Source organism: Eleutherodactylus coqui, chromosome 4 (genome assembly GCF_035609145.1).
Source record: "Eleutherodactylus coqui strain aEleCoq1 chromosome 4, aEleCoq1.hap1, whole genome shotgun sequence".
Taxonomy (NCBI): Eukaryota; Metazoa; Chordata; class Amphibia; order Anura; family Eleutherodactylidae; genus Eleutherodactylus; species Eleutherodactylus coqui.
In genome coordinates this window covers 287,467,412-287,486,894 of record NC_089840.1, presented here as the reverse complement: position 1 = coordinate 287,486,894, position 19,483 = coordinate 287,467,412, and the positions used below count along the sequence as shown (strand labels likewise).

The 19,483-nt window shown below is 44.4% G+C and overlaps 1 protein-coding gene across 1 annotated transcript in view; it reads left to right on the top strand.

Moving 5' to 3' along the window:
* LOC136624387 (zinc finger protein 585A-like) overlaps nucleotides 1–6,822 on the top strand; it is a 144,958-nt gene extending 138,136 nt beyond the window's left edge. The window contains exon 5 of the mRNA XM_066598358.1: nucleotides 5,292–6,822. Coding sequence (XP_066454455.1) covers nucleotides 5,292–6,271 — 980 coding nt within the window. The 3' untranslated portion in view covers nucleotides 6,272–6,822. The remainder of the gene's footprint in view (nucleotides 1–5,291) is intronic.
* The last annotated feature ends 12,661 nt before the right edge of the window (nucleotides 6,823–19,483 follow it).

Here is a 19,483-nt window from a genome sequence, read left to right as displayed (position 1 = left end):
GGTGTTCGTTACGAATAACGAACATCCCGAACACCCTAATATTCGCACGAATATCAAGCTCGGACGAACGCGTTCGCTCATCTCTAGTGAAGACCAAAGAGCTGTTGAATGACACCAGAAACAAAATTGTAGGCCTGCATCAGACTGGGAAGACTGAATCTGCAATAGGCAAGGGGCTTGGTGTGAAGAAATCAACTGTGGGAGCAATAATTAGAGCATGGAAGAGATACAAGACCACTGATAATCTCCCTCGATCTGGGGCTCCACGCAAGATCTCACCCTGTGGGGTCAAAATGATCACAAGAAACGCAAGATCTCACCCTGTGGAGTCAAAATGATCACAAGAACGGTAAGCAAAAATCCCAGAACCACACGGGGGAACCTAGTGAATGACCTGCAGAGAGTTGGGACCAACGTAACAAAGGCTACCATCAGTAACACACTACGCCGCCAGGGACTCAGATCCTGCAGTGCCAGACATGTCCCCCTGCTTAAGCCAGTACATGTCCGGGGCCGACTGAAGTTTGCTAGAGAGCATTTGGATGATCCAGAAGAGTATTGGGAGAATGTCATATGGTCAGATGAAACCAAAGTAGAACTGTTTGGCAGAAACACAACTCGTCGTGTTTGGGGGAGAAGGAATGCTGAGTTGCATCCAAAGAACACCATACCTACTGTGAAGCATGGGGGTGGCAACATCATGCTTTGGGGCTGTTTCTCTGCAAAGGGACAAGGACGACTGATCCGTATACATGAAAGAATGAATGGGGCCATGTATCGTGAGATTTTGAGTGCAAACCTCCTACCATCAGCAAGGGCACTGAAGATAAAACGTGGCTGGGTTTTACAGCATGACAATGATCCCAAGCACACCGCCAGGGCAATGAAGGAGTGGCTTCATAAGAAGCATTACAAGGTCCTGGAGTGGCCTAGCCGGTCTCCAGATCTCCACCCTATAGAAAACCTTTGGAAGGAGTTGAAAGTCCGTGTTGCCCAGCAACAGCCCCAAAACATCACTGCTTTTGATGGGATCTGCATGGAGGAATGGGCCAATATACCAGTGACAGTGTATGCCAACCTTGTGAGGACTTACAGAAAACGTTTGACCTCTCTCATTGCCAATAAAGGATGTATAACAAAGTATTGAGATGAACTTTTGTTATTGACCAAATACTTATTTTCCACCATAATTTGCAAATAAATTGGTTAAAAATCAGACAATGTGATTTTCTGGATGTGTTTTCTCATGTTGTCTCTCATAGTTGAGGTCTATCTATGATGTCAATTACAGGAGAACTTATACAATTGGGATCTGACTAAATACTTTTTTTCCCCACTGTATATGCTATTGGCTGCAGCAGTCAAGTGTTCCTGACGTGATGACATCACTGCAGGAAGGTAAACGCAATCCATTGGGGAGAACTAAAGCAGCAGGGCTAGTAGGCAATGTTGAATAAAAGAAGCCTTACTATTTATGAATCTTTCTCTCAATAAACAGGATTACACGATAGTGAGGAAGACTTCTAGTGATGGCTGTCAGGCCCCAGTGTCTGATGGATGGGGAAGACCCCTGAGCCCAATCACAGGGCCTCCACCTCACCCCCTGATACTGGAGAAGATCAATGAGAAGAAGATCCTAGAACTCACCAACAAGATGATTGAGCTGCTGACTGGAGAGGTGACGCTGCTGGGAATGCTGGGACATTATACAGTAACGCTATGGCGGTATAACGTGTCTGGGTGATGACAGTATCATTGTGTTGTCAGGTTCCTATAAGGTGTCAGGACGTCACTGTCTATTTCTCCATGGAGGAGTGGGAGTATTTAGAAGGACACAAGTATCTGTACAAGGACGTCAAGATGGAGGACCACCAGCCCCTCCCACCACCAGGTAATAGACAGGACTAAATACCTTACAGCTTGTGAATCAAGATAAAGATCTGATCCTCCTGTGAGGGGTTATGGGGGTTGAGCAATGTAAGGCTAATTTCACATGACCGAGATGCACGAATATAGAATCATAGAATCTTTTTTCACATGTGCGGCTGCTTTGCCCAATTCCTCCCATTCTGTATGTGCTTTTTTCATTTTTCTTGCCCAGTTGTAGGACTATGTATTTTTCCTTGTTAACCCTTTCCAGCTATAGTACATACATTTACATGCTGCAGCATCGGGGTACGTATGAAGAGAGATCGCGGGATCATCTCTCTTCATACAGCGTGGGCATCTGCTGTTCATTAAAGCCGACACCTGGCGGCAACAGCTCCGATCAGCTGAGAGGTGAACGTCATCCAAAAAAAGAAAATAAAGAGCGCCGGAAATGCACTTTTTTGGTCACCTTGTCTCCATGAAAAAAATAGAAGAAAAAGCGATCAAAAAGTTGTTTGTGTTTCAAAATGGTAGCAACGCAAACTACAGGACGTCCCACAAATGAACCTTCGCACAACTATGTTGATGGAAAAATAAAAAAATGATTGCGCTCAGAATGGCGGCAGAAAATAATAAAACAAAAATAAAATGTAGTACAGCAGAAAAAATAGTGTGTAAGTTTGGTAGGGTAGTAATTAGAGATGAGCGAACGTACTCGGATAGGCACTACTCGTCCGAGTACTGTGCCTTATCCGAGTACCGCTGTGTTCGTGCTGAAAGATTCGGGGCGCTCCGCTGCTGACAGGTGAGTCGCAGCGGGGAGCGGGGCAGAGCGGCCGGGAGAGAAGGAGAGAAAGATCTCCCCTCCGTTCCTCCCCGCTCTCCCCTGCAGCTCCCCGCTCTGCAGCGCGTGCCGAATCTTTCAGCACGAGTACAGCGGTACTCGGATAAGGCACATTACTCGGACGAGTAGTGCCTATCCGAGTACGTTCGCTCATCTCTAGTAGTAATCATACTGACCCTATAAGCCAGATGCCAGATTTCAGAAGCAAGATGAACTGAAAGATGCCGGAATATTGTTCTTTTATTTACTCTTAGAACTTTTTAAAGTTTTTCAGTACATTATATGGTACATTAAATAGTAGCATTGAAAAGCACAACTCGTCCCACAAAAAACAAGCCCTCATACAGTTACGTTGATGGATAAATAAAGCTGTTACAATTTTTTTTAAAAGGAGGGAGAAAATAACAAAGAATGAAAAAAGGGCTGTGTCATTAAGGGGTTAATTACCATTCAGTCTGTCACCGCTGTTCAAACTTTTCTAGAACTTTTTGAGTCCATTTTTCACTTCCCTAGCATTAGCTATATCTCCTAGCTTCCACTCAATTACCTCCACCAGATCATTTGTAAAAATGTTGATCAGCACTGGGCCCAAGACAGAGCCTTGTAGTGCCCCACTGGCCGCATTCATGCAATTGGATGTGGAGTACTTATCCGTCAGCAAGTTGTGAATCCACCTAACCGTTGCCTTGTCAATCCCATATTTGGTTATTTTTTTAATAAGGATGGTATGAGATACTCTATCAAATGCTTTACTAAAGTTATACTATATCTACTGCATTTACCTGATCAACCTGATCGGTGATTCTGTTATAGAAGGAAATTAGATGAGTCTGGCATGACTTGTTGGTTACAAACCCATGATGGCTCTGGTTAATTACTCCATTCTCATCCAGGTAGTTGCATACTTGTGGTTTAATAATTTGTCCAAAGATAGTTTCGGTCTAAAAGTCAGGCTCACAAGTCTGTAGTTTTCTGGGTTCACCTTTTTACCTTTTTTGAAGATAGGGACAGCACTTGCCCTTTTCCAATCTTCTGCGACTTCTCCTGTTCTCCAGGATTTTTCAAAGATTCTGGAGAGTGGTTCAGCAATTATCTCTGCTGCTTCCGATAATATCCTAGGGTGTTATTCATCTGGACCTGGAAACACTCTTACCCAGGTCTTCAAAGTCTCTGCAGATAGTTGCAAGGTCTTTTTTTGCAGTGTCAGTTGTCCCTACATGTATTAGTAGGAATGGGTGGTGTTCTGTAGGTCTGAGGAGTCTTGATAGCCTATCAGACACATCCTTGATTATTGTACCTGGAAAACAGCACACCTCTTGTGAGATTATGTCAGGTCTGGCAATGTCCTTCGAGCAGCTAGACCTGGCTTATTCTAGCAATCTTCCCACTCACATTGACTCTTCCCAGAATGTATTGGGAATATGCAAATTATCTTCCTGGAGCTCTAATCTCTATTCTGGTGATGTTCCCTAAGCAGCTACACCTAGCTAAACCCAGCAATCTTCCTGTTCACAGTGACTCTTCCCAGAATGCATCAGGAATATGCAAATTATCTTCCTGGATCTACAACCTCTGTTCTTTTAAATGCTGTCATATATATGACCTATCTTTCTGTGCGCAAAAGCGGGAAATGAGAACTAATTGATTGAAATCAAAGGATTCTATTCTCTATGTATTGCGTGCACAACTGTGCCCATATGAAGCCGCCCTAATGTTTCACTACAAAACTGATGACAGGCGCACCGATACAATTAAAAATATCAAGAGAACAACCTGGTGGCCTGACATCATGATCTACTGGTCCTTGCTCTGAGGTCTACTGGTTATCTGCAGTTTGTTTTGCCACCAATGTTGATATTTGGATGTTACTACCTGCCTTTCAATTTGTATGGACATTTTATATAGAAATGTTATAACATATACTTGAAATTAAAGGAGCGCTCCCAGAAAACTTTTTATTTTTTTGTATGTGTCCAATTGACAGAAAATGCATGTTTATGCATTTATGCATTTACTTTAGTAAAAAACAGCTTTATTCTTAAGATGTCTATTCTGTTCCAGTCTCCTGTCATGCCCAAGTCACTAGCCAAGTCTTACAGTGCTTGCTGGGTGGGCCAAAAGCTGTTTTCTCTATTTAGTACAAAGGAAGCCACAAAATGAGTCCCATAGGAATGAATAGATTAAATGACCTCCAGTCTGCAGCAGGATTTAGGTAGTTACAATATGTAATCTTAAAAGGCTTACACAGATTGTTCCTTAATGGTTGTATGACTAAAAAAAATATATATAAAATCTGTTTTATTCTTGGCAGATGACGGCACCAGAAGTTCAGAGGGACATCTGACATCAACAGACTTTAAATTACACGTTGATGATATCCTACAAGATACACATGAAGAACCTGCAATTGTCCAAGATATTTTCTCAAGCCTCGAGAACAAAGATCTATCATCTGATCCTTCTAAGCAGATCCTATATTTTTATTCATCACAGCAAAATCAAATTCACAGTAGCAGTGTTGAACAACAGATATATCACACAAGGAAGAAGCCATTTTCATGTTTGGACTGTGGAAAAGGTTTTAACATGAAATCAGATCTTGTTAAACATCAGAGAATTCACACAGGAGAGAGGCCATATTCATGTTCAGAATGTGGAAAAGGTTTTAAGCAGAAATCATATCTTGTAGTACATAGGAGAACTCACACAGGGGAGAAACCATATTCATGTTCAGAATGTGGGAAATGTTTTAACCAGAAATCACATTTTGTAGTACATCAGAGAACTCACACAGGAGAGAAGCCATATTCATGTTCAAAATGTGGGAAAGGTTTTAACCAGAAATCAAATCTTGTTAGCCATCAAAAAATTCACATAAAAGAGAAGTCATATGTATGTTCTGAATGTAGCAAAAGTTTTAATCAGAAATCACATTTTATTGCACATCAAAAAGATCACAAAGACCTGAAGCCATTTTCATGTTCGGAATGTGGAAAAGGTTTTACCGTGAAATCAAATCTTGTTAAACATCAGAGAATTCACACAGGAGGGAGGCCATATTCATGTTCAGAATGTGGGATAGGTTTTAAGCAGAAATCGCATCTTGTAGCACATCAGAGAAATCATACCGGGGAGAAACCATATTCATGTTCAGAATGTGGTAAAGGTTTTAATCTGAAATCCCATTTTGTAGTACATCAGAGAATTCACACAGGAGAGAAGCCATATTCATGTTCAGAATGTGGGAAATGTTTTTCTCATAAATCAAATCTTGTTGGCCATCAAAAAATTCACATAAGAGGCAAGTCATATTCATGTTCTGAATGTAGGAAATGTTTTATTCAGGAATCACTTTTTATTGCACATCAAAAAGATCACAAAGAGGTGAAGCCATTTTTATGTTTAGAATGTGGGAAATGTTTCAAGCGGAAATTATCACTTTTTTCACATCAGAGAACTCACACAGGAGTGAAGCCATTTTCATGTTCACAGTGTGGGAAATGTTTTGCTTATAAATCGGGCCTTGTTTACCATCAAAAAAATTCACACAAACTGTGAAGCCGTTATTGCACAGGTGTCAAACACAAGGCCCGCGGGCCGAATCCGGCCCGCCGCCTCATTTTCTGTGGCCCGCCGGCTGTGCAGTAACTTCCCTCACTCCTCCGTGCTGCTGTCAGTAAGCGATCTTCTCTCGGCTTGTTCTATCTAGTGCAGACAGTAATAGAGGAGTGCCGATAGCAGGCTGACAACGGCCGCGGAGGAGGGAAGAAGACTGCAGAGAACATGAGAGAGACGGTGAGGAGGAGCAGCTGCAGGGTAGGATCCTGTGTGTGTGTCTATGTATGTCTGTGTGTCTATGTATGTCTGTGTATCTATGTATGTCTGTGTGTGTGTCTGTGTGTGTGTGTGTGTGTGTGTGTGTGTGTGTCTGTGTGTGTCTATGTGTGTGTGTGTGTGTCTATGTGTGTGTGTGTGTGTGTGTGTCTGTGTGTGTGTGTCTATGTATGTGTCTGTGTGTGTCTATGTATGTGTGTGTGTGTCTGTGTGTGTGTGTCTATGTGTGTGTGTCTGTGTGTGTCTCTATGTATGTGTGTGTTTGTATATATATATGTGTACGTGTCTGTATATATATATGTGTGTACGTGTCTGTATATGTGTATATATATAATATATATATAGTGTGTGTGTGTGTGTGTCTGTACGTATATGCGCAGAATGGTGTGCGTCTGTATGTGCAGAATCCTGTGCTTCTGTATGTGCAGAATAGTGTGCGTGTGTATGCGCAGAATGGTGTGCGGGTGTATGCGCAGAATGGTGTGCACCTGTGCAGGTGTATGCGCGGTATGCTGTGCGTCTGTATGCGCAGAATGGCGTGCGTGTGTATGCGCAGAATGACGTGCGTGTGTATGCGCAGAATGACGTGCGTGTGTATGCGCAGAATGACGTGCGTCTGTATGCGCAGAATGACGTGTGTCTGTATGCGCAGAATGACGTGTGTGTGTATGCGCAGAATGACGTGCGTCTGTATGCGCAGAATGACGTGCGTGTGTATGCGCAGAATGGCGTGCGTGTGTATGTGAAGAATGGTGTGCGTCACTGGCCACTATGGAGGACCTTATTACCAATCAGGCCACTGTGGGGTTTACTTTTACTTTACTTTACTGTCTTACAATTAGAATCGGCCCTTTGAAGGCAACCATAAGGCTGATGTGGCCCTCAGAAAAAATGAGTTTGACATCCCTGCGTTATTGTGTTTAGAATGTGGGTAAAATAGTGGGGGGTAAGTCACATGCAGTTCAATAAGTGAATAATTTGTAGCTGGTTGGGGGAGGGGCTTGTTGTCTGAGATCACAGTTTTTCTGCTAGTTGTGTGCTCTTAGAAGCACATTGAGACCAGAAATCAGCTACTGTTAGATTGTTGAAGAGAGACTAGATCTGTTTTGTATGGATGTCTAGTTTTATTTCCAGCGAGTCAGGGACGAGGTTCATGGACGCTTTGGGAAATGGGTGAGGAGCTAACTCTATTCGGAGAGAGTCCCAGATCTCACAGGCACCTCTCAAGAGAGGATCGTATGTAGGTCTTTTATAGATTTATCATGAAGGGTGCCATAGGTCCCTTAATAAGGTTAAACCATGGATGCTTGATCTAAGGAGCTTACTATTTGGTTTTTGAGGGTTTTATCAGTTCTAACCATCTATGTAATTGGATTGATTTGTTATATTGAGACACGTCCGGAAGGTAAATGCCACCATTCTCCCTCCTTCTGAACCAAAAGGTTATGCGTTAGTCAAGGTCTTCTGTGTATCCAGATAAATCTGGAGAAAATTGATTTAATATACTTGATAAAAGAATTTCGAAGATAGATTGGTATCATTTGTAACTTGTGCAAAACTTTGGGGACAATATAAGTTTGCAATAAGTTTTTATGTCCGAACCAGGAGAGAAGAGGTAAGTCTTAGGTTTGTAAAAGTGATGTAATTTCCTTTAAGAGTGGGGCAAAGTTCTTATCATATAGGTTTTTGAGGTTTTTCGTGGATTTCAACCCATTCAAATTGGAATGACATTTGGAGATGTTTTATGTTGGCCGGGGAAAAGATGATATTGGGTACAGTTGACTTAGCTACATTTAAAGTTTGAGATGGAGCCGTATATTGCAGGATGCTATTTATTTTTGGGAGGCCTTGTTCTGGGTTGGTAAAAACAAAAAGAATGTCACCCTCAAAGGCTACTGTTTTAATAGCGTGATGGTTTAGTGTTGCTAATTGTGTATTCTTAAAACCCATGTCCTTATGTTTGGGCCTATCTTTCTTCAAAATCTAAATGTTAAGACATCTCAGACCCTCTGGAGGTGAAGGAGAGCTGGTGGGAGTTTTTTTGAAAAAGATAATTTCATAGGGGATAATTGAAATATTTTAGAGCATTGAAATATTCTATAAAGTCTCCCATCCATCCACCTCATTGTTATTTTGTCTACTAGAAAAGGTTTTTGAGATTGCAATATGCATGTATGATATTATCACTACTCTTCGGCAAGACGACCCAACAGTCATATCTCAGGGGTAGATTGTATCAGAAGAACAGAAGAACATCAAATATTTCATTCCCAAAGGTTGCAAATGGGAAAATGGAATGGATTACGAAATCTAGTGCCTTTAAGAAGGCCTGATGTCTTTAAAATGTCCAAAAATGGTCATACTAACCCTTTTGGTAGCCTTGAACTAATTGAAAAAAGAACATATCTTCAGAATTCTGAGAAAACCTTGTATTGATGTTATCATCCCAAAAACCACAGGAATTTAGGAAGTAGGATGTCTATTGTGCAATATTGTGTAATACTAATGATCAAGATACCAGATGTAGCATGTACAGTATGGGGAGATAATTTTTATGCCAAAATCTATCCATTTGATATGAAATGTACCTCCTTTTTATCTTTAAATCCCATGAGGGGGATTGCTTAATTCAGTGCATTTTATCTTATTGAAATCTGAACGATCTGCTGTCTGGTTTTCTTTAAAGGTGCGATCCTATATGATACTTTGACTTAATTCTACCTGGTTTTGTCAATTCCTTTTAACATAAAAATGCCTCCATAGTGCCGCCTATTGGAAGGCAGCATTCCTGCAAGTTAATATCAGACCTTTTAATCATCTTTGTAATAATGACTGGGAATATAAGCCAAAGCCAGAATCTTCTCCAGAAGGAAATGTAAACCATACACAGACAGACATTTAGTGATCTTTACCCCTCATCGGTGTGCAGTAGGTTTGCTGGCTGTGTTAGTGAGAGGCCTATAGATGTGGGTCAGGAAATGTGTTGTTTCTCCTTAAAAGAGCTCCTAAAAGGTGTGAGGTGACTTATAAGGTCATGCAAGCTCCTCTGGGAAACTTATGCAAATAAGAAAATGGGACAATTACAGTGACTTAGGAGAAGGCTGTCTTCCAACAGGGGGCACTGTAGAGGCGCTGTTCCATCTCTTTATTTGCAAAAAATTTACGAGAGGAGCATGGATCGCTGTTAGAGATGAGCGACCCTACTCATTTCGAGTAATTACTCGATCGAGCACCGCGATTTTCGAGTACTTCCGTACTCAGGTGAAAAGATTTGGGGGGCGCCGGGGGAGGCGTGGCGGAGCGGGGGGTAGCAGCGGGGAACAGGGGGGAGCCCTCTCCCCCCCACTCCCCGCTGCAACCCCCCACTCACCCACGGCACCCCCCGAATCTTTTCACTCGAGTACGGAAGTACTCAAAAATTGCGGCGCTCGGGCGAAAAAGGGGTGTGGCCGAGTAGGTTCGCTCATCTCTAATCGCTGTATCAATCTACTCACATTTTCTAGGTGCTCCCCCTAATGGGAAACAGTACTCTTTCTGACCAAAGTCCAAAAGGTTCAGACTCTGGCACAGAACCATTGTAGGTATAAAATCATCTCCCAGATGTTGGGATCTATTGGTGTCGTGATTTAGGAAATCCGTTGAGTCTAATAAGGCTTACAGATGTGAGTTAGCCGATAAAGGGCAGATCCCAATAAGTGTCTGTAGCACACCTCCCCGCAAGAACAAACCAGAGCAGGCAAATACAAGTATGGTCCAGTGTACCTCCAAATGTAGTAAAATAACTCACTTTACAGCTTTATAGCCCCTAATATAAAAACAATCTGTTCTCAGGAAGATACTCTTCACACCATGCGATATACAACAGATGCTGCATATACTGTGAACCTGCTGTATACAAGGATCAGCTGGGCTCTGGAGTTTCATCATCAACTGGAATCCTATACAGATCAGCTGCCCTGAAGATGGATAGAACATAAAGTCACCCTGTACAGACAATGTATCAGCAGAAAAGACCTGAACTATACTCGCAACAATAAAATATAACACAATAATCAGATTCAAACCATGAAGCCCGTCCGGACTATTGCTTGTCCCTGGGTTTCACCCTGCCGGCTTCCACTGGTATATCAGTATAGGGTCCCGGTCAACATATTTCTTGCAACTACAAAGTCCAGCTGCGGATTGGTATTATATGGACAATGGAGTGGTAAAGTGACATAGAAGGTGCTGTGGAATACCACCCACTAGAGACAGAGTCTCCGGGAAGATAAGGTTTATTCATGGCCTACCAGGAGTATTAATACTTCCAGCACAAGCCAAGATAATGCTCACAGGATGAAAGGGCCGCTCTGTTTTTATATATAAGACTAGCAGTAAGGGATCTCTGGGAAAATCTATCAGCGGTCCTGAAGACCCCACCAATCAGGGATTACCAGATCCTTCTACTCACAATAATTGTTGCAGCACTGCTGTGATTGCTGTTGGATTGACAGTCCAGTGCGGGTTTTAGACATGGTTCTGCACCTTCTAGCTTAGTAGGTGTGACGCAATGTGCTCACATCTGTGGTTGATTAGCTGGCTATTTAGCTGGGATGGATAGAAAGCTAAGGTGCTGTCTGTCTGAGCTGGCAGTTAGTGGCTCCTGTGGACAGCGTGGTGTCCACTGTTCCCTACACCGGACAGCTCGGTGTGCTGCGGCTTATTCTACCAAAGCGAAGTGCTGTGTTTTACTTTGTTTTGTCCTTTATCTGTTTGGCCAAGTAGGGTTACTTAGGTCCTAGGAACGAGTGCAGGCCCGCATCTATTGATGCAATCAGTCTGCAGTGTTAGGCAGGGCCCTCTCCCTCGTTCGTTACGTATTTAGGGAAAGACTTCCCATTTTTATTATTTGTTTGTTTGATTCGGCTGCCGCATTGGGAGCAATTATTGTGCATGTCTGCAGGTGCTGGTCCAGCACATCATTTGCAGATGTAACAATTATGTTGGCTTTCCTGGCTGAATCTGTCCCTGAACCGAGAGTTGACCTGACTCTTGGAATTTTGACAGATATGATCAAGGCAGAGGAAGTTGGTCTGGCGATTCATGAGATTCAGCACAATCAGTTGAAAGGTCCAAATAACTTAACATGCAAATTTTAAAATACCTTTAAGGACATCTTGGTTCCCTTTTGACTGAATTATTAATCTGTTTTTTTCCCAAAGTCAGTGAGAAAATTCGGCTTCATCATTCTGACAAAGGGTGAAGATCCATCTCTTATTTAGAATTGGCATCCCATAGCACCTCTTAATATAGGCAGAGCAATTCTGGAAGAGGTGCTATTTGACTGATATAATTTGCACACGGACTCCTTCCAGGGGCTTGGCCCTGCTCCGTTCTGGGCTGAAATACATTTAGTTCTATGTTCAGCAACCAAGAGGCAATGGAGCATAGTGGGGCAAATCACTGGAGGCGGAACTTTCTGTGCATCTTCAAGGTAATAGTATTTGATCAGGTTAAGCATGAGTACCTCTTGTCAGTACTTAAAAGATCTGGCATGCCAGGTAAGGGGGTTTAATTAGCCTAATATCTGATATGAGAGATCAGAGAGCTTTACATTTGTGAATGGTGGTTAGCAACTCTTTCAAGGTTGTGTCCAGTAACCATTTAGGTAACCATGTAACCATGTTTGTGATTGACCCTTTCCTTTGGACAGTTGATTGAAGACTGCTAGAGGGGTAAGGAGATGCAGGAAGCCACTTTGAGAGTGGTGGCCTATGCCAAGATATCAACACCTTTGTTACCTCAAAATGAGACAAAATGGGTCTTGTAGAAGGTTGACCGACCCCTGATCATTCTCCTGGCAACAGCGCTCACATTCTGGGTGCTATAATGTTAGGAGTTCCGAATAGTGATGCTGCGGCCTCTGATTGGTAGGCAGTGGTCATCTGACTTCTACAGTCAACAGAGACTTTCTATGACTTATGGTACACCATATGTACAAATTACTTAGTTCAACTATTTCTTAGCCATAGCTGCTGTTAGCTTTTCTTTTTGCATGCCAAGCCTTCAGCAAACCAACACCAACTCTGAACACCAGCTTAGGTAGCTGTATGTAATCAATCTGCAGTCACTGGAATGGGTAGTCTGACCTTGAAGTAACAGCAAAGAGGTAGTTTGGCAACTTAGGGTTTGTCAGGCGCAAGCCATGCATCCCTGCACTAACCTGGTCACTGCATTCTTAAACCATGGGGCAATCCAAGCAGAAGACACTTTACCTCCTTTAACTGGTGAGTAGGCCTGTGTCCCAAATGTGACATTACAGATTGAGCAGGGGAGGCTTAAGTGTTAACTTTTCCTCCAGGCTGCCTTCTTGTCTGCTTCCACTCCTCCTTTTCACCCCTAGGGGCTGGTTCCTGCAAAAAGGACAACAAAGAAATATCCAAACCTGATTCAGTTGCAACCAGATGGATGTCTATCTGATTTATCCAGTGAGAGTAAGGCTGCTGCTTTGGCTTCTGCATCCGTCCTTCCAGAGTCACTTCCATGGTGTGAGCCTGGACCTTGATGACAGCTACCTGCTTGGGAAGAGATTAAGCCTTTTACAACCATGACACTGCTTCTGTGTTCTGGATTGGTTAACCTGATGATCCAACAAAGTTCTACTGTGCAATAAGAGTGCAATTCCAAAAGTCGTACCTCTAGTCAGTGCAGACATGAACAGTCTTACCTTCAGCTAGTTTACACACTTCAGCCAGTGCCATCAACTCGGCATCCTAAGAGGGAGTGGTTTCTTGGCAATTACTTCATTTTTAGTCACCACTACATAGCCTATTTTCCTTGACAATTTTCATGGAACCTGGAACAAAAAATCCAAATCTACATTAGCAATGGGAGTTCCAACAATATTTTTAAGATCCCTGATCTTGTTTTCCATTAACTCCAAACTTTCACAGGTTGACTACTGCCTTGAGTTTGGGTCCAGTGTCGGTCAGGGTTCTCCTTTGAGCCTCTTGTTCTTTTGTTTTGTGTTTGCAATTGACCCATTCCTTTGTACAGTTGATTGTGGGCCATTGGTAAGAGTCAGGATGGACTAGAAGGTGTGGGAAGCCACTCTTAAGAGCGGTGGCATATGCCAAAGACCTCATCGGTTATATTTTCTGGGGAAAGAAGGTAGAGTGGGTGATGTTAAAGGTTGATCCCTACCCAGAGGCATCCTGGTCTAAGACCTAATGAAATAAGTGTAAGAGTCGCCTTTCCTTCATCTATTATGACTTAAGGCCCTTTTATACAGGCTGTTTATCGTTGAGATTCTCTATGGATCATGGGAATCTGAATGGTGATTGCTCAGTGTAAATGCATGCAACGACTGAACGACAAACGATAATTTGTTTGGTTATTGTTCAATTTATGCACTTATAAAACCTGCCCAATGTTTGTCCCGTGTAAACAGGCAGTGATTCATCTATTAACGACTGCCTATATACTGTAAGTGGAGGCAGGTGAGCCGGAACGATCTCCAGTCTGCTCCGCCACCAGTCCGCAATGCAAGTACGCACGTGTGCAGGAGGCCTTCGGCAAGTCATGTCCCCTCCCCTCATGGATTGGATCCATGACGAGAAGTGAATTTTGAATTATTTCACTTGTACATGATCGCCGTTATCTATTGGATAGCGGCGATCAAGTGACCATAGAATGTGTACCGCAGCACCCTGTGAAATCTCCAGGCTCACGACAATGTTTGGTAGCCAGGAGCAGGGAAATTTAAATTTGCGCATGCGTCCACCCCTTTGGCAACGGGCATGTGCGCAGGAGCTTGGATAAGGTCCGCAGATCAATCCGAGGGGCCTAAGGTACGTAATTTCATCCTCCCTCACAGATATGATCTTTGAGGGGAGATTAAACTTTAACTTTTTGTACTTTTCTTTACATGATCACTGTTCTCTTTCTGCGCCAGGCTGCACAAGCTGGCCGGGCGCAGAGGGATTTTAAATTTCCTGGGGCGCGAGCCAATCTGCGGAAACGTCAGGCACGCATTTGCAGAAGGCACCGTGAGGTGCTGGAAGTACCGTATCGCCACAGGGCATCGCGGAGGATGGGGTGGGTATTTTTAATCCATGAGGGGAGGTGAAACTTTACCTTAATTTGACTTTTTACAGTTTTTCCGTGATCGCCGTTATGCATTGTACAGCGGTGGACACGGGCGCGGGGACATCTCCTGCTTCCCGGCTTCATGTTGTTGGCTACCTTCAAGAACCAACAGCATAGAGCTGTCACGTCCACAGTACACGAGGCTTTAATCCTCAGGGGATGCATGTTTTCACGTCCCTGAGGATAAAGGAACACTTAAGTAGGATGTAAAAACAGTATGGGGCCCCTTCATGTGTCCAGCATCCTGCAACTAATGGCACTTAATTACATGATGTACCTAGTACAGTTGTATATGTATGTACTGCTGCTAACTATATGTACATTACACACATATACGGCTCCCTCCATTGACATTACACACATATACAGCCCCCTCCGTGGACATTATACACCATATTCAGCCCCCTCCGTAGACATTACACACACACATACGGCCCCCTCTATGGACATTACACACGTATACAGCCCCCTCTGTGGATATTACACACATATACGGCCCCCTCCGTGGACATTACACACTAGAGATGAGCAAACCTACTCGGCCACGCCCCTTTTTCACCCGAGCGTCGCGATTTTCGAGTACTTCCGTACTCGGGCGAAAAGATTCGGGGGGCGCCGTGGGTGAGTGGGGGTTTGCAGCGGGGAGTGGGGGGGGAGAGGGAGAGAGAGGGTTCCCCCCTGTTCCCCGCTGCTACCCCCCGCTCCGCCACGCCTCCCCCCGCCCCCTGGCGCCCCCCGAATCTTTTCACCCGAGTACGGAAGTACTCGAAAATCGCGGTGCTCGAAACGAGTACGTTCGCTCATCTCTATTACACACACATACGGCCCCCTCTGTGGACATTACACACATATACGGCTCCCTCTGTGGACATTACACACATATACGGCTCCCTCCGTCTACATTACACACACATATTCAGCCCCCTCCGTAGACATTACACGCACACACATACGGCCCCTCCGTGGACATTACACCCATGTACGGCCCCCTCTGTGGACATTACACCCATGTACGGCCCCCTCTGTGGACATTACACCCATGTACGGCCCCCTCCGTGGACATTACACCCATGTACGGCCCCCTCCGTGGACATTACACCCATGTACGGCCCCCTCCGTGGACATTACACCCATGTACGGCCCCCTCCGTGGACATTACACCCATGTACGGCCCCCTCCGTGGACATTACACCCATGTACGGCCCCCTCCGTGGACGTTACACCCACGTACGGCCCCCTCCGTGGACATTACACACATGTACGCCCCCCTCCGTGGACATTACACACATGTACGCCCCCACTATGTGGACATTACACACATGTACGCCCCCACTATGTGGACATTACACACATGTACGCCCCCACTATGTGGACATTACACACATGTACGCACCCACTATGTGGACATTACACACATGTACGCCCCCACTATGTGGACATTACACACATGTACGGCCCCCTCCGTGGACATTACACATGTACGCCCCCACTATGTCGACATTACACACGTATACGGCCCCCTACATGGAAAATACAGGGTTCCTACGGGTTTTCAAAATAATTTTTCCATGACAAAATCTTGATTTTTTTTTTTTTTTTTTACACAGAATCAAAGGTTTAGGGCACCTTTACATTGGCGACCACGATACCGCTGTGTGAAAATCACTGCAAAATTGCAACTTTTTGCCTGCGATTTTTGAGCGTCAGAACTGCTTTTTCGCACAAAGACATGGCTGCCACTGCGATTTTCTCGAGCCATTTTGCCGCAATTTTTTAGCGCGAAAGTCAATAGGACTTTCTAATGATAAAAATGCATCACATGAAAACCGCAAGTTCCTGCTTTGCGATGCAATAAAAAGGAGACTCCAAAGGGAAACACGCGATTTAAAAAAATGCAAAACGCAGAAATATAGAGCGTGCGGGGATTTTCTCTTTTTTTCCCCCGCAAATATAAAGGAAACCATTGAAAATCATTCTTTCATAATTCTGCACTTTCACTCACTCTCGCATCATTAAAAAAAAAATGCGCGATTTTCTCCCAAGTATGATGACACCCTTATTGTTTTATTGCTTTTTATATACAAAAGTAATAAAAGATGCAACCGGCTAGTCACGCGATTTCCAGTTAAATATATATGTTTTTTTAAATAAAAAATACCCAAACAGGAGCGGCCGGTTGAGAACAAAAACTTCAAAACCTGAGATTTTTATTTTTAAGACTGAGTCTTGAGATTCTTGTGGGTTTTTAGTTCTGTTCATCCAGAACAATTTCTCTATTCCTTTGGCCTTGAGTGCTAAACACAAAACTGCATCGTAATGGAAAAGGGAAATTGTTTTGGACAAACAACTAAAAACACAAGAATCTCCGATATTACTATTACTCAGAAAATTCCATGACATTTCCAGGTATTCCATGATGCGTATGTTACCATGCGGTGGCTACGTGTCCTCCTGGAGAGGCTGGGCGCGGATGGCTGGTCGGCGCGGTGCGCGCACTCGTGGGTCTGGGCGGCGTCTGTGATTGCGGATCCGTGCCCTAGCCCCAGTATATGAGATCCTGCTGGGAGGCAGCGCCTCCCTCTCTTTGCCCCTGGGCGGAGGCTCCTGTTTATAAGGCGGGCAGTGAGGTCCATTCACTGCCAGTTATTGGTTTCTGTCAGCGTGCTTGCATCCTGCCTCTGTCAGTCTCTTGTTTGTCAGCTTGTTTGCTAGTTCTGCCAGGTCATCCCATCTGCCTGGGTCTGTGGTTATTTTCTGTTGGGTTAGTTCTTCTGCCCGTCCTGTAGGTATTCTACTCTGTTCCATCTTGGTATGCCAGTCCTCCCTCTTGGTCCCTAGTGAGTGTAAGGACTGCCACCCAGTTGCCCGCCTGGGATTAGCCAGGAGTGGAGGCAAGTAGGCAGGGACAGGGGTTGCGAGTAAGTTCTAGGACAACCTGGGCTGGCGTATCATCGGGTAGGATACCGTAACATAATAACTGGCCCTTAAAATTGCCCAGCGGGGTTTGCTTTTCCTCTCCAATGGAGGTCGTGAGTAACCTCGCAAGTCAGTTGCAGGGTTTAGTGGGCATAATCCAAGTCCTGTCCGGTATGGTGGCCCAGGAGCAGCGGCAGTATGTGCATGTTTCTTCCGAACCTTCCAGCCCTGAGCCTAAGTGTCCTCTCCCTGAAGTGTTTTCCAGGGAGAGAAGTAAGTTTTTTGTTTTTCAGCAGGCATGTAGACTATATTTCCGGATGCGGCCCGGATCCTCCGGTTCAGAGTCCCAGAAGGTAGGATTGATTATGTCCCTACTGCGGGGTCCCCCCCCCCACACATGGGCCTACTCCTTACCCGAATGTTCGGCTTGCCTGCAGTTGGTTAATTGATTTTTTCGGGAACTAGGATCACAGGTACTCCTTAAGTTGATGGTGGCTTGTCGGGTTGGCTTCCGGAATTTTATTCGGTCCAGTCAAGCCTTTATTGATTCGGGTGCTGCCACCAATCTAATTAATTTAAATTTTGTCAGATCCCTGATAACCGAATTCTCTACACTAAAGTCCCCCATACACTTTACCAGTATTGATTCAGCTTCTCTGTCCGCAGGTGTTGTCCAATGGAGGACTCCCATTCTACAGTTCACTGTGGGTGTTCTCCATTCTGAGAATCTGTCCTTCCTGGTTATGGAAAGGCTGTCTGTTGATCTGGTGCTTGGTATGCCCTGGTTGGCAATGCACAACCCCCAATTTGATTGGTTCACCCGGGAAATGACACATTGGGGGTTGTCCTGTCATAATCACTTAACCACTATATCCCTGTCCTCAGCAGATACCGTGCTTGTCCCAGAGTATTTGTCTGATTTTCAGGACGTATTCTCCAAGAAACTGTCTTAGGGCTCCCACACACTTGCGTTTGCATTTTTTGGTAGCGCAGTTGTCAGTGGGACTTTCTAATGCTAAAAACGCAACACAACTTGCGTTTTTGGTGTATTCCCCAGACTGGGATTCACATGTGCGGCACTTGAGGTTGGTTCTGACCCGTTTGCACAAGTACCAACTGTTTGTCAAGTTAGTGAAATGTATATTTGGTACCAAACAAGTATCTTTCCTGGGTTATGTGATTTCACCCACGGAGATTCAGATGGAGTATGATAAAGTAGCAGCAATCTCTCAATGGTCCAGACCAGATAACCTTAAGGCTCTCCAGCAGTTTTTGGGTTTCGCAAATTTTTACCGAAAGTTAATTATTACTCAGTTATTTTTCAACCCTTGGCCGATCTTACTAAGAAAGGGGCCAACTCGGTCCTCATCTTGAGGGAGCTAGATACCCCATTACCGTGTATACCGATCACAAAAACTTGGTATATCTCGCCAATGCTAAAAGACTTACCGCTTGTCAAGCCAGGTGAACGTTGTCTTTTGCCAGGTTTAATTTAGTCATGACTAATATTCTGGGAGAAAAGAACGTGAAGGCAGACGCCCTGTCACGGAGTTTCGGGTCGCCGGAAAGTAAGACCGTTACTCCTGAGAATATCTTGGCACCTGGGGTGGTGGTGGCAGCTGTAGAAACTAACCTCGTCCCTCAACTACAGAACTGTCAGCAGGACACTCCGGGGGTACAGGGGACTCTGGATCTTTGTTCCAGACACTTCTGGTGGCCAGGCATGGCTCAGGTGGGCCGCTACGTTGTTAAGGGATGCTCTGTCTGTGCATGCAATAAAAGTCGGCAGCGTCCTCCAGAGGGGCCTCTGAGACCATCACCGGTACCTTCATGCTCGTGGTCACAGATAGATTTTATCACCGACCTACCGGAATTATAGAAGTTCACCACTAT